Source organism: Nyctereutes procyonoides, unplaced genomic scaffold (assembly GCF_905146905.1).
Source record: "Nyctereutes procyonoides isolate TBG_1078 unplaced genomic scaffold, NYPRO_anot_genome, whole genome shotgun sequence".
Taxonomy (NCBI): Eukaryota; Metazoa; Chordata; class Mammalia; order Carnivora; family Canidae; genus Nyctereutes; species Nyctereutes procyonoides.
This window is the reverse complement of record NW_026575128.1, coordinates 16,656,540-16,670,941: the sequence shown is the minus strand read 5'-3', so window position 1 is coordinate 16,670,941 and position 14,402 is coordinate 16,656,540. Positions and strand designations below refer to the sequence as shown.

The window sequence follows — 14,402 nt, the reverse complement described above, 5'->3', positions numbered from 1 at the left end:
ATGCCTGCCCATGGCTAGGTCTTGCCTGACTTCCCTCCCTCTGCATGTTCCAAATGTTTGTGCCAAGCTTGCAACTTTGGGGGGGTTCCAGGCTGCACCTTGGCCTGGGAGGCTCAGAACAGTTTCTGGCCTGGGAAGCCCAAGGCTGGAGGTCGTGGCCAGGCACAGCCACCCTCTCCCTTGAGACCCTTGTTCATTGGCTCAGAAAGCCGTCTGTTCGGCGCCCTCATCATGTTACTGCCATCATCATGCCCATCCTGCCCGCGGACCACGTCCCTGGCCTGCCCTGGTCCCTTGCCCCTGCCCACCCTCTTCTGAGGGGCAGCCCTTCCCCTGGAGTTCCCAGGCTGTGCCTTAAGCATGGCTGAGATCCTGACAGGCGATTATGCCCCTGCCCTCATCTCTTCCCTCAGGTCACGGCCCAGAGGTGGAGGCCGTGACTCTAGAGAAGGTGGCCACGTCACTCCTGGACCAGCCCTGTGCCCTGCCCCAGATGCTCTGAGGTCCTCCACCCTACAGTGCCTGGACTTCACTCGTGCCCCAGTGAGCCCCTCTGGAGGCCCGTAGTGGGGGTCAGGAGCAAGTAGGGGCAGGCACCGGATGGCGACCCAGAATGTGGCCCTGAGGAGGCCCGCGGTATAGACCTGGGGCCTGGACCTTGCGCTGAATCCCTGTGTGACCCTGGGTAGACAGCACATTTCTAGGCCTCAGTTTCCTAGGCTGTAAAACGGGGGAGCTTGGTTGTGGAATCTCTTGTGTTCCATTCTCTTGAGTGTTGGGGGCTACTTGTAGCCAAAAGTGGGGTGGGAAGTGGTAAGCCGGGGCCCCGGGACTCCGCCCCACCTGTCTCTCAGGTGGGTTTGGCTCTGACAAGAGGGGCTTCCTGGATGAGGGGCCCCTGCCCTTCAATCCTCCCGAGTATCTTGCCCGGCCTGTGAGTGCCTCTCTCCCTCCTCCTGCAGTGCGCCGTGTGGCTCCTCGTTTCTCCATCCCTCCCAGTAGCCAGGAGGTGATGCCGGGTGGCAGCGTGAACCTGACTTGTGTTGCGGTGGGGGCACCCATGCCCTACGTGAAGTGGATGATGGGGGCCGAGGAGCTCACCAAGGAGGATGAGATGCCAGTTGGCCGCAACGTGCTGGAGCTCAGCAATGTTGTGCGCTCTGCCAACTACACCTGCGTGGCCATCTCCTCTCTAGGCATGATCGAGGCCACGGCCCAGGTCACAGTGAAAGGTGAGTGCCACGTGCATGCCTGCTGTGGCCTAAGACCTGCCTTGGTGCAGAGGGGGTGACGGGAGGTCCCAGCACCCGTAGCAGGTGAGCATGGCTGTTGTGGGGATGAGTGAGGTTGAGGGGTGGTTGCCCTCTCCCAGGTGCCTCCTGGGGTCCTGCCGGCCCTCGGTGGAGAGAGGGGTTTCTGTCATTCGTGGTGTTAGTAATAATAGTTAATAATAACGGGTACTGAGCTCCTGGGGGCAGATGCTGTACTGGTTAGCACAGATTGTTCAGTCTCTGTTACGCTGGGAGGTAGACGTTCTCATTCTCTTCTTACAAATGAGAGAACTGAGGTGCAAGGTCATGCGGGAGTCAGTGACAGGGCGGGGACTTGAACCCGCGGGGGTCTGATGCCGCAGAAAGGCCCCCGAGCCACGACCTGGCGCCAGACCCTCAGCTTCATCAGCCTCACGTCAAGGCTGCAGTGAAAGAGTGGCCACAGGGAGTGGGCTCTCCACCACGGCCCCGGGATGGGCACGCACACTCCTCCAGGCTTCGTGCTTCCATCCTCCTTCCTCAGACCCATCCTCCATTCTGCAACTAGAATGATCTTTTGAAGATACAAAGCAAGATCTCCCCACTGTTTTAAGAAACTGCCTTCCAGTGACTTCCCATTGCTTTCAGGGTAAAGAGCGGGATCCTCACTCCCCTTGCCTGGCCCTCCTGGCTCTGCTGGGTTCCTCCCGGCCCTCACCCAGCCCTCGCCGTGCTGGTCCTCTCACTGTCTGGGCCTCAGCTCTCTGAGGCCTTCGTGGATTTTCCCCAGCTCAGCATCCCGCTCTCTGCTGTCCTCGCATGCACCAGAGTCATGGTTACGGACTCGGTGCTTTCCACTCACCCTAGAATGTAAAGTCCACCAGAGCAGGGATGTGACCAACCGTGTGACCTCGTGTCCCCAGCCCAGCACCTACCTATCAAGTGGGCACTTGATAATTGTGTAATGTTTGGCCTGGGATCTGGGACTGTTCCACCTTCAATTTGAGCCAAGCCACAGGTGTGTAGGGCCAGCAGCCCCATCCAGGCTGTCCTCTTAGGCACATCTCTCCCCGACACCAGCCCCAGTTACACATGAGGAAGCGCAGGCAAGCCCCAGAGGCAGACCTCTGCCTCCCAGCCGGCGCGCTTTCCATCTGCAGGGACCCGGCCAGGCCACGCCACCTCTGGGGCTGTTGTTAAGTGAGGAGCCAGTGAGTTCTAGAAGTGATGTGGGTAGACCCTAGATGACCGAAGGCCCCTGAGGGCTCTGACAGGTGTCGCCATCCCCTGCTAGGTGCCCTTTGAGGTCACCTCGAGCTCCCCAGGCCATTTTTCAGGGAGGCCCGTGGGGGCCAGCTGTACCGTGGGTAGTTAACACCCGGAGCAGGATTGGCCTCTGGGGTCCTGACCTCGGGCAGTTCTGAGCCTCCCGCTTTGTCGCCCAGCTCTGCCGAAACCTCCAGTCGACCTCCTGGTGACTGAGACAACTGCCACCAGTGTCACCCTGACCTGGGACTCTGGGAACTCAGAGCCTGTGTCCTACTACGGCATCCAGTACCGCGCAGCAGGGACGGAGGGCCCCTTCCAGGAGGTGGACGGCGTGGCCACCACCCGCTACAGCATTGGCGGCCTCAGCCCCTTCTCCGAGTACGCCTTCCGCGTGCTGGCGGTGAACAGCATCGGCCGGGGACCACCCAGCGAGGCAGTGCGGGCGCGCACGGGGGAGCAGGCGCCCTCCAGCCCCCCACGCCGCGTGCAGGCACGCATGCTGAGCGCAAGCACCATGCTGGTGCAGTGGGAGCCGCCCGAGGAGCCCAACGGCCTGGTGCGAGGGTACCGCGTCTACTACACTCCCGACGCCCGCCGCCCCCTGAGCGCCTGGCACAAGCACAACACGGACGCGGGCCTCCTCACCACTGTGGGCAGCCTGCTGCCCGGAATCACCTACAGCCTGCGCGTGCTGGCCTTCACCGCCGTGGGCGATGGCCCTCCCAGCCCCACCATCCAGGTCAAGACGCAGCAGGGAGGTGGGTGCGGGCAGCACGCCGGCCTGGCCACTGCGGCGGGGCCTTGGGGGCTGGGGGAGGCTGAGGGCCTTTACCCGGCCGTGCGCGGTCACCTGGGATGTGGGACAGGGTCCCGGGGCTGTCTTCCCGTGCCTCCTTTCTCCGGGTGCCCCTGGCCCTCGCGGGGAACCGGCGAGGCTCACGGTGCCTGGCGTGGGGGTGTTGCAGTGCCTGCCCAACCGGCGGACTTCCAGGCTGAGGCAGAGTCGGACACCAGGATCCAGCTCTCGTGGCTGCTGCCCCCGCAGGAGCGGATCATCAAGTACGAGCTGGTGTACTGGGCAGCAGAGGATGAAGGCCAGCAGGTGGGTGTTCAGCGGGGACAAGAGCAGGGAGGAGGGCTCCCCTGGATCCCGTAGGCTCTGTGCGGGGCTCCCCCAGGCAGACTTTCTGGATCCTGTGGTTGTACGGACATGGCCCCCAGGGGTGGCCCTGGGGCTCACGTGGCCAGCGTGGTTCTATAGTCTTTGTCCCCGCTACTGGGCGACAGTCCCTCGGTCTGCCCTTGGGTCTCTCCGGCTCTGCGGCTTACCTGGCACTCACAGAGCTGTTGTCTCAGATGCTCATGGCCACAGAGTCTGTGCAGTGGCCGTGTGATGTGGAGGCGGCCCTAGGCCACAGTGGGTCCACAGGGGCCAGCCGCAGCCCAGGTTGGGGAGCAGCCTGTGAGGTCAGAGTGGTCAGTGAGTGCTCCCTGCTCTTCCAGCACAAGGTGACCTTCGACCCCACCTCCTCCTACACCCTGGAGGACCTGAAGCCTGACACACTGTACCACTTCCAGCTGGCCGCCCGTTCCGAGATGGGGGTGGGCGTGTTCACCCCCACCGTTGAGGCCCGCACAGCACAGTCCAGTAAGTGTCTCCTGAGGCTACGCCTCCTGTAGCTGGGCCGGGGCAGAGACACACACGCCCTTCCCCCTCGACCGGGGGTGGGGGGTCAGGTCTGCTGGGCCCCGGATGGGCTCTTGTCTGGGCTCCGGGTCTGGACTCACAGGGGCAGGTAAGTTCCCACTAGTCTGTGTCCAGGCAGTTGCTGCCCACGCCGTTCCCCACCCGACTTCTGTCCCTCCCTCCCCCAGCCCCCCACCAGGTAAGTTCTGTGTCTGTGACTCATCCCCCTCCCCCGCCCCCACCTGTCTGCGCTGGTCACACTAGCTGACTGGGCCATGCTCAGCGCTGGGACAGCCACGCTTGCCATGTCTCAGACATGACCTCGCTCTGGCAGCTGTCCTCCTGCTCCATATCCCCACATCTCATCTCCCCTGTCACCTGCATTCCCTGCCTCATGCCCCGCACCACGAGAGGAACATGGGAGCTGTGTCATCACACTGAGCCCACGGCACGTAGGGACATGTCTGTGAGAACGAGCCCGGGTGGCAGACTGTCCACGTGCCTGCCTTAGGACCACGCGGCCTTCCGCGTGTGGGGCTGCCTGCTGTGTGGTTATCGTATTCCTGTGTACGTGAGACTAGTGCTGTGGACCTGCGTGTGACCCCGTGTGGCCACCTGGTGGGGCCGCACCCATATGAGTGTCTGGTGTGCCATGGGATTGGGTGGCCGTGAGGCTCTGTGTGCTAACAGGGGCCGTGGATGTGTGGCTGGACGAGATCATGACATTGAGGCAGTTACAGCACATGTGACAGCCTTAAACATGGCAGTGTCTGTGAAGCGGTCCATGTGCCCCCAGACTGTGTAGATGTGACCCCGTGTTCACGGATCTGACTTACAGGCACCTGCTGCGCTCCCACTGTGCCCCTGCACGGAGCAGGGCTGGCAGCATGACCCCGATGTGGCCTGTACCTGCAGGGAATCCTAGTCTAGTGGGGCAGATAGATGTTCAACCTGCAATTATCCAAATGAGCTTTTAATTACATTTGTCTGAAGTGCTGCGGAGGAGACAAACAGTGGAGAGGTGCTGGGATGGGAGCTTCATCTGGTCTGAGGGGGCCAGGGGGGCTTCCTTGGGTGATGTAGGCCTCATGCAGAGGGGCAGCAGGTGCAAAGACCCTGAAGCGGGAAGGCACTTAGTTGTGGTTTGGGATGAGCAGCAGGCCATGGCAGCTGGCCACGGGTTGAGAAGACAAGACAGGTAGGAGGGCCGACCCAGCTGCTGGGCGAGCATGCACGGGACAGCCCAGCAGGATGCCGGACACCAGCTGGGAGGCTGTGCAAGAGTCTAAGCAAAAGACGGGAGCTCAGATGTAGTGATGGTGGTGGATCAGATAGCCGTCTGGGGTGCCAGCTGCCTGGGACTCGGTGACGGCTTGGCTTTCGGATGCTGAGCGAAAGGAGAGCATCAGGCGAAGTCTGTGCTTCTGGTGTACAGACCTGGGAAGAGGGCAGGAAGTAGGGCCGAAGCAGGCACCTCAGCCCGGGGCCTTGTGCCAGCCGTGCAGGTGGTGATGCTGGGCTAGGGGTGAGGGACCCTGAGGACAAGGACCAGAGGTAGTGGGAAATCCCAGAGAGGGGAGTGTCTCGGAGCCTGGAAGAAGAGAGCAGAAGGAACAGAACCGATGCTGCTGCTGAGCAGTCAGGGCCAGAGGAACGCAGGAGGCAGGAGCGTCTGCTGGATGGAGGACCTGGGGCGAGGGTTGTGAGGCCTAGCCGGAGGGAGGGGACTGCTGTAGGTGGAGGCTGAGTGCTGTGGGCCCAAGGATGGGCTTTTGTCTTTAAAGATAGGAAATTTTTGAGCTTTTTTTTTTTTAAGATTTTATTTATTTATTCATGAGAGACACACACAGAGAGAGAAGCAGAGACACAGGCAGAGGGAGAAGCAGGCTCCCTGCAGGGAGCCTGACTTTGGACTCCATCCCGAATCTGCAGGATCAGGCCCTGGGCTGAAGGCGGCGCTAAACCGCTGGGCCACCGGGGCTGCCCTTGAGCATGTTTAAACGTGGTGAGGAATGAGTCAATTCGGAGAAGTCGAAAATTCAGGAAAGACAAGGATTTTGGAGGCTCAGGAGGTAGGGGGAGGGGACAGCATGGATGGGAGAGATCCACCTTGGACAGGAGAGCACAGCTCCCTCCTCGTGGGAAGCAAGGGCGGCTCAGCGAGATTGCAGTTGTTCGGTGGGTTTGGTAGCAAGAGATGGAGGAAGCTGCTGGTGGGAGGCTTCAGTTTTTTCTGCAAAGTGGGAGACAGTTATGTGCTGAGAGCTGGAGGTTAGCGGAGCGTGGAGGAGGTTGAAAACGTTCTGTGTACAGCAGCAGAGTGAGCTGGGCAGAGAAGAGAGGCCGCAGACAGCACACAGGGCCCAGGTAAGGCTACTGGGGACTTTGCACACAGGATGCCAGCCTTCCAGGGCAGGCAACGCTTTTCCACCTGCCTCAGGACCGACCGCCTTGGAGAGGGCAGAGGGTTGGACCCATCCAGGGCTTGGCACCGGCCGGGCAGGGGCGTGGAAAGAGAAGTAAGTGAGGGAGTTGGGGGTAGATGGTGAGGTGCAGACCTCAAGGTCAAAGCCCAATATTGAGGGCGGTAAGGATGGTAGGCGAACGGGCAGAGGTCGCAGGGGGGCGAGGAGCCAGGGTGCTGCTGGGCACCTTGAGCAGCTGAGCTGGCACAAGGTGAGGGTCTGCGAGGGGGTGTGGGAGGCCATGTGCAGGGAGTAGGACCATCCTGAGCGTGGCGATACCCAGGGTGTGCCCACTGTGGTGCAGGGAAGGAGAAAGCCGTGGAGATGAGGGCCTCAGAGGCCGGGGAGGGAGGTGCCCAAGTCACCCTGGCACAGTGTGGGGCTGCAACTCCAGATGGTGAGGAAGCCACGTAACAGCACCAGGTTCCTTGGTGGGACTGAGGCCTGGATATGCCCGTGGGGGCGAGGGAAGGGGGCCCAGATCTGCTTCCTGACCCCAGGGGACTCACTGAGGGAGAGCATCTCCATAGAGTACATTTTCTCCAGATTACCCAAGGCCATGGGCCTCCTTCCCATCCAGCCTCCAGTCTCAGGTTCCTAGTGGCTCTGGCACAGGCACCCTGTCCACGTAGGCACAGGCCACGGCTCCCTTGTGCCTGAAGAGCCACTAAGGCTGCTCGTCCTGACAGGAGCTGTGGGCACAGCAGCTAGAGGTTCTCCTTGCGTGGCTGTGTGTGTGACCAGGGGCCCAGAGGCCCAGGGGCCAGGGAGTCATGACCCATGCTTGTGTGTACTTTGCAGGGTTTGATGCAAGGTTTAATGCGAGATGGCATACGTGCGGGAGAGACCTTGTGTGTGTGTGTGTGTGTGTGTGTGTGTGTGTGTGTGTGTGTAGCCTGTGGTCCAGAGGGAGCCGGGCTGTCTGGCGGCAGTGGCAGCCTGCCTAGGAGGGGCCCTGGGATAGCCACTCTGCACTCAGGGAGTAGCCTGCCTGGGTGAGTTTCCCATCCTCTGTGACTAGTCACTGTGCCCGTGACCCCCACCCTCCATCTGCCTGCTTCCCCCCATTTGTCTTCCCCAGCCCCCTCAGCCCCTCCCCAGAAGGTGACCTGTGTGAGCACGGGCTCCACCACGGTTCGGGTAAGTTGGGTCCCGCCGCCAGCCGCCAGCCGCAACGGCGTCATCACCCAGTACTCGGTGGCCTACGAGGCAGTGGACGGCGAGGACCGAGGGCGGCATGTGGTGGAGAGCATCAGTCGCGAGCACTCCAGCTGGGACCTGGTGGGCCTGGAGAAGTGGACGGAGTACCGGGTGTGGGTGCGGGCGCACACTGATGTGGGCCCCGGCCCGGAGAGCAGCCCGGTGCTCGTGCGCACAGATGAGGACGGTAGGCCGTGGCGCCAAGGGGAGGGGCGGGGGAGGGAGGCACCCCTCCCAGATACCCCCACAGCACCCCAGGGCCTTCGCCTGGTGCAGGCTTGATAGCCCACGCTGGGGGAATGTAGCAGAGGGGGATAGCCTGTGCCCGAATCCCAGGCTTTGGGGCTAGCTAGCTCCAAGGCAGAAGCAGCGGCCCCTCCCAAAGGTCCTGGAGGTTGAGACTGGGGAGACTGATGCAGGAGACGCTCAGAGCACAATCAACTAGACTCGGTCTTAGCCAGACATCGGCACGATGTGGGGGCCCAGGAGGAGATGGAACAGGTCGTGCTTGACTCCGGGGTGGCCGAAGGCCTGGTGCCTCACCACCACTCTCCCCACCAAGTGAGGTAGCTCAGGGCCGGGGTCGGCTGGGTTTCCCTGTGCTAGGCACCCGGGACAGACGGTCTGTAGAAGCCGTATCAGGGCCTTTCCGGGGGCAGGGAGTGCAAAGGCAAGGCCCTGGAGTGTCTGTGCCCCCCTGCAAATCAAGGTCCATACCGCCAGGCCTGACTCTCCCCTCCCCCTGGTCCCCAGTGCCCAGTGGACCGCCACGGAAGGTGGAGGTGGAACCACTGAATTCCACTGCTGTGCGTGTCTCTTGGAAGCTGCCCGTTCCCAGCAAGCAGCACGGCCAGATCCGCGGCTACCAGGTCACCTATGTGCGGCTAGAGAATGGCGAGCCCCGTGGCCCACCCATCATCCAGGACGTCATGCTGGCTGAGGCCCAGGTGTGCCACTGGGAGGTGGCGGGTGGAAGGGTGGACAAGACCAGCCTGCTGGTCTACCTCTTTGGAGCCCACGTCCTCAGAGGACGGAGACACCCAGATACCCTGCTGCGTCAGGCTGGGGAGGTATCAGACCAGGAGGTCAGGGCTAGGTGCCAGGGACACCCCCTCTTCTGTCTTGGGTCTACCTGAGGCATGCCAGCCCAGGCCCCGCCAGGCCCCTGGTGACTGTCCCAGTCTGGCAGTCCCCTCTGTGACTAGCAGATACCAACACAGGCAGCAAGGAGCCCAGACCCCGGCTCCCAGTGTACACCCCCCGCCCCCAGCCTGGGCTTCAGCTCCCCCCGGACCCTCCTTTGTGTTTTGCAGAGAGCACGTTCACTGTCGATTAGGCTGGGATCTGTGATCCGCCTTCCTCCTCAGCGGTGCCGGGCTGGGCAGCTGTTCCCATCCTGTCCCAGCCAGGGCAGGGAGAGTGCTCCCGCAGTTGCCGGTCCCCACTTGGCCTTTGGCCATGGCACTTTTGTGAACGGCTGAGCCAGGGTGTTGCTCTGTGCCTGGCCCCGCAGGAGGATGGCTCAGCCCCTGGTGTTTACGCTCAAGATCTAGGCCTGGCCGCCAGCCTCATGTGTTCCTCTGTGTGTGTCTGTTCTCCAGGAGATAATGATTTTTGCCTGTGAGCTTGGGGTGAGGTCCCTAGGGTGTTCTGAGCACTGGTTCGTGATTCAGGGCAAGAATCTGGGATACTGGGAGATTACGTGAATGGCCCAGAATCTCCCAGGAAGTAGGTGGCTGAGCTTGGACAAGAACCGACTCTGAACTCCTGGAAAGGGCTGTGAGTGCTGTGGCGAATTTTCTCCCCAAATACTCTGCTGAAGAGTCCTAACACCTGGTGTGGTCTGCCTTCAAGGTGTCCCCAGCCAGAACCAGGGCCCTGGGAGGGGACCCGCAGGGCAGCACTGAGCCGGCCCTGGCGGCGGGGGAGAAGGAGCCCAGATTCCCTTCAGAGACCACACGCCTTCCCCATCCAGCTTTCCAGCCCTACGTGGGCTGGGCCTAGAGGTGATGGGGACAGACCCCCTATTCTACATGCTGTGCTCAGGGTGAGCTCACCCACATAAAAAGACCCCCTTCATGCCTCCGGCTGGGCTTAGCCCTCTGAGGCAACATTCCTCTCTGGCCAGAGGGTCCTGTCTTCCTCTCCTCAGCCTGCCCAGTGCTGAAGGGGGTACGGGGGTGGAGGAGGTGGACATGCGCACCCGCCTGCATTCCTGGGGCAGGTCGAGAACTCCTCCTGGAGCCTCCACGACACGCCCGCCCAGAAACATCCCAGGAATGGGCTCCCTCCAGCCCCTCCCATCCTAGGGGGCTAGCGACACAGCTGTGCCAGTGGGATTACCCTTTCAGGTGCCCCTTCTGGTTCTAAGTGGTCAGAAGGGAGCTGGGCCATGGGAGGAGGGACACCGTCCTTGTGACCTCAGACATCCCACAACAGGGGGGCAGACATGAGCTCCAGGCTCCAGGAAATCCAGCTGAAGATGGAGGGCCTGCCCTGTGACTCCCTGAGATTGGGTCATTCTGCTCCAAGCCTGGAGGAGAGCAGATGGGGCCTAGTCCCCAGCCTGGCCACAGGGCCCAGCTGTCCCCTGACCATCTTGTCAAGGACACCACAGCCTGTCCTCCTTTACCCAGCAGCTGCCCCACCTGCTTAGGCCAGGGCTCCCCTCAGTTCTGGAAGTACCATGGGGGTCACACTCTCCTCAAGTGTGTGGCCAGACCTGTCACCTTTTATGTATTGGAGTTGTACACTCCATCTCAGGTCTGTTCTCACAGCATGTTTTCCTTCCCTCCCTCCCTCCTTCCCTCCCTCTGTGTCTCCTCTCTTTGGCTGTGTCCACCTCGTCTTCTCCCTTCCGCCACTCCCTTCCATCCTCTGTCCTTCCATTTTGCTTCACCCGCTTTGTCTTTCCTCCTTCTCACTCCCTTTGCCTCCGACACAGGAGAGGTGCTCTGTGAGGACCTTCATTCATGCCCAGGCCTGGCTTGGACAGCGAGAGGTTCCCCCCATCCCCCGACGGGGAACCTAGACCAGAGGTGGGCCCAGCCACACCCTGGAAAGTGGACATGGCCCGCAGGGACCCATCGATGGCCTCCTGCCATATCCTGTCCCATGCCCCTTTCAAGGCCTTTCCAACGGCTTCCCAGAGCAGGAGAAACCGGGGTCCATGGACAGAGGCCACACCAGCATTTTGACGAGGGTGGTTGGGCCAGAGGACCCCATGGTACCTCTAGCCCGGAGGTGTCCTGAGCCACCTCCCTTTGCTGTGCTGGATTTTGGCCAGCTTCGGCTCTCTGGTGTCGCAGGACCCCAGAAAGGGACACCTCACTCCCTCTGCCTGTCTAACTAGCACATCTGCGTGCACTGTTGCCTAAAGAAGAACGTACGGAGAAATAGCAACTTTGCCAGCCCTCAAGTATGCCTTCCTACCAAAATGAGATCTCGGGCACCCCCAGGAGGAACACGGGTCTGACTGCTTCCCTTGTGCCTGTGGGGAAGGGCCCAGACTCCAGCTTGGCACTCACCCCTTTCATCATCATGCTGGCCAGCCTGCCCCCGACCTCCTGGCCCCGTGCAGCTTGTCACCGTTCTGGGGATACCCTCCTGCCCGGGCTAGCTGTACTATCTGTCTCCCAAGTGGGAGACTTGGGAAAGTGAAAGGAGATTGAATAGTCACCGTGACTACAGGCATTTAGGCCAGACTCTCCCAGAGGAGTTGGGGGTCTTCCCCTAAGTCTGGCGGCCTCTCCCTCAAAGCACCTGTAGGCAGCACTCCCTGGTCCCTCTGTGTCCTGGCGCCCTCCCCCTTCAGCCTGTGTGCCCTCCCCGGCTCCCTCCTCTCCTCAACCCTGGCACATCTGCGGATGGGGAGTGGTCCTGGGGTGCTACCCGCCAAGGGCAGGCCCTTCAGAGGCCCACAGCCTCTGTCTGCCCTCCCCGGGCCAGGCCCGCTCCAGCCAGAGTCCTTCACATCCTGTCTCCCTTTCTCTCCCTCCCGCGGTCAGTGGCGGCCAGAGGAGTCCGAGGACTATGTAAGTAACAGGTGTGCGAGCGTGGGCGAGACCTGGGTCAGGCTGGGCTCGTGGGACCCTCCCCTCCCCCGCCTTCTCCCCCAGCCTGAGCCGCCAAGATCCGCAGGGCACCAGCCACATCCGGAGAAAATTGGCGTTTAGACTCAGGCGGCGAGCTGAGCAGCGATTGGCATTTCCTCTAATCCTTACTTCTCGCCTGTCGAGCGGCAATTTCAGGCCAGTGTTTGTGATCGACCAGGGCCTGGCCCCTGCTCTGGCCAGACGGGGATGGAGTTAAATCCGATCCTGATCATTAGGCCTTATTGATCCCTGGAGTGAAAAATCACCTGCTCCCGGGCCCAGGCTGGGAGGGAAATCAGGGGAGCCGGTTCCGGCATTGGTGCATTCTGGATCCCCAGCCCTGGGACACCCTCCAGCTGGGGCAGGAGGGTGTCTGCGAGGGGTGGGTGGTGGCTGCAGTGGCCCCACCTGAGACTCAGAGCTGGAGGGACACCAGGGTTGGCGGTGACAGCTCTGTTCCCACTGCTCTGTGGTTCCCTCCCTTCCCACTCTGCCCTCCATGTGGCGTGGTTTGGCCTTCTGTGATGTTTGTCCGCATGTTCTGGAAATAATGCCTCGGCTGGAGATGGGCATAGGCAGGGCCTGCCAAGGCCAGGAGACATTGCCCTGGCCGACTCCTTGGGCATCACCCGGGACAGTGGGGAAGTGTGTTCCCCACGGTGGGGGTTTTCTGTCTTCCTCTGCTTTCTTCTTGTCTCACGAGGTATTGTGAGCACATGGTGTTCACAGAGCCCTTTCCTACGTGAGGTCGCATGGGGTCCTGACTTGGTCCTGCAGGGTGGGACCTGGGCCCACTCCACCTTGCTTGTGGCTGTGGGTGTAGATGAGTGTGTGTGTGTGTGTGTGTGTGTGTGTGTGCGCACACCTGTGCACTGCAGTGGCCCTCTGCCTGCTTACACAGGAGGAGCTGTAGGCTGCCTGCATGTGCGTGCCAGGAACCACACAAGGTGCTACGTGTGTGCGAAGCTCTATGCCCTGTGTGTCATGTATGCACAGTGCAATGGAGTAGAGGAACAGTGTAGCCCTTTGTTTTTACCTGAGAGGAAGCGTGAGCTGTCTGGTGCAGGTGTGCAGCTCCCAGGATGGGCGGGGACCTCCTGGGCACACATCCCACCTGCCTGCCCTCTGCGTCCAGCAGAATCCAGCATTGCACAGCACCACCACCCTGCCCCCCAGGACCTCTGGCCCTGTGTGCCCCAGCCACTCCCTGCCGGCTAAGGTCCTGAGGGGCTGGCACAGTCTGGCCTCCTTGCTCCTCTGTGATGGGAATGGGCCCCTCCTCCTCCTTAGGAAACCATCATCAGCGGCCTGACCCCAGAGACCACCTATTCCATTACCGTTGCCGCCTACACCACCAAAGGGGATGGTGCCCGCAGCAAGCCCAAAGTTGTCACGACGACCGGGGCAGGTGAGTGGGGGCGGTCCGGGACAACCGAGGGTGGGGGCAGCGAGGCGGGCAGCACCAGAGCCAGTGCGTGGTTGTTCAGTCCCAGGCCGGCCCACCATGATGGTCAGCACCACGGCCATGAACACCGCACTGCTGCAGTGGCACCCCCCCAAGGAGCTGCCAGGGGAGCTGCTGGGCTACCGGCTGCAGTACCACCGTGCCGATGAGGCAAAGCCCAACATCCTAGATTTTGGCAAGGACGACCAGCACTTTACAGTCACCGGCCTACACAAGGGAGCCACCTACATTTTCCGGCTTGCCGCCAAGAACCGGGCTGGCCCGGGAGAGGAGTTCGAGAAGGAGATCACGACTCCCGAGGATGCGCCCAGCGGCTTCCCCCAAAACCTGCGCGTGATAGGGCTGACCACCTCTACCACGGAGCTGACCTGGGACCCCCCGGTGCTGGCGGAGAGGAACGGGCGCATCACCAACTACTCCGTGGTGTACCGTGACATCAACAGCCAGCAGGAGCTACAGAACGTCACCGCCGACACCCACCTCATGCTCTCTGGCCTCAAGCCGGACACCACTTATGACATCAAGGTCCGCGCACGTACCAGCAAGGGCGCCGGCCCACTCAGCCCCAGCATCCAGTCCCGGACCATGCCCATGGAGCAAGGTGTGTGCTGCCGGCACGTGGCCGCGCCTGGGGATCTCTGCTCTCCTTCACCCACTGACCTCTGGCGACTGTGATCCACCAGCCTCTGCTGTGTGACCCTCCAATCTCATGACCATGACCACTAACCTCTAGCAAACAGGTGCCACATTCTCAGTGTGCAACCCTTGACCTCTGCTCTCCTTGACCTACTGACCTCTGCTGTGTGACTCCAATCTCTTGTGACCTTGACCCACTGATCTCTTCTGACCGCATCACCATTCTTGGGTGTGGGACGCTAATCTTTTGGGGCCACGACCCACTGACTTCCAGTGAACATGCTCCACCGTGCTCTGGTCTAGGGTCACATGCCTCTCATGACCAAATCCCACTGA

At 61.6% G+C, this 14,402-nt stretch overlaps 1 protein-coding gene across 2 annotated transcripts in view; it reads left to right on the top strand.

Annotated features, from left to right (window-relative positions):
* PTPRF (protein tyrosine phosphatase receptor type F) overlaps nucleotides 1-14,402 on the top strand; it is an 89,477-nt gene that overhangs the window by 55,406 nt on the left and 19,669 nt on the right. The window contains exons 8-16 of one of the 2 annotated variants that reach the window (XM_055341682.1): nucleotides 963-1,232; nucleotides 2,696-3,277; nucleotides 3,485-3,621; nucleotides 4,023-4,167; nucleotides 7,753-8,058; nucleotides 8,625-8,818; nucleotides 11,879-11,905; nucleotides 13,256-13,373; nucleotides 13,453-14,031. In XM_055341682.1, coding sequence (XP_055197657.1) covers nucleotides 963-1,232; nucleotides 2,696-3,277; nucleotides 3,485-3,621; nucleotides 4,023-4,167; nucleotides 7,753-8,058; nucleotides 8,625-8,818; nucleotides 11,879-11,905; nucleotides 13,256-13,373; nucleotides 13,453-14,031 — 2,358 coding nt within the window. The remainder of the gene's footprint in view (nucleotides 1-962; nucleotides 1,233-2,695; nucleotides 3,278-3,484; nucleotides 3,622-4,022; nucleotides 4,168-7,752; nucleotides 8,059-8,624; nucleotides 8,819-11,878; nucleotides 11,906-13,255; nucleotides 13,374-13,452; nucleotides 14,032-14,402) is intronic. The other variant, XM_055341683.1, reaches the window with a different exon arrangement.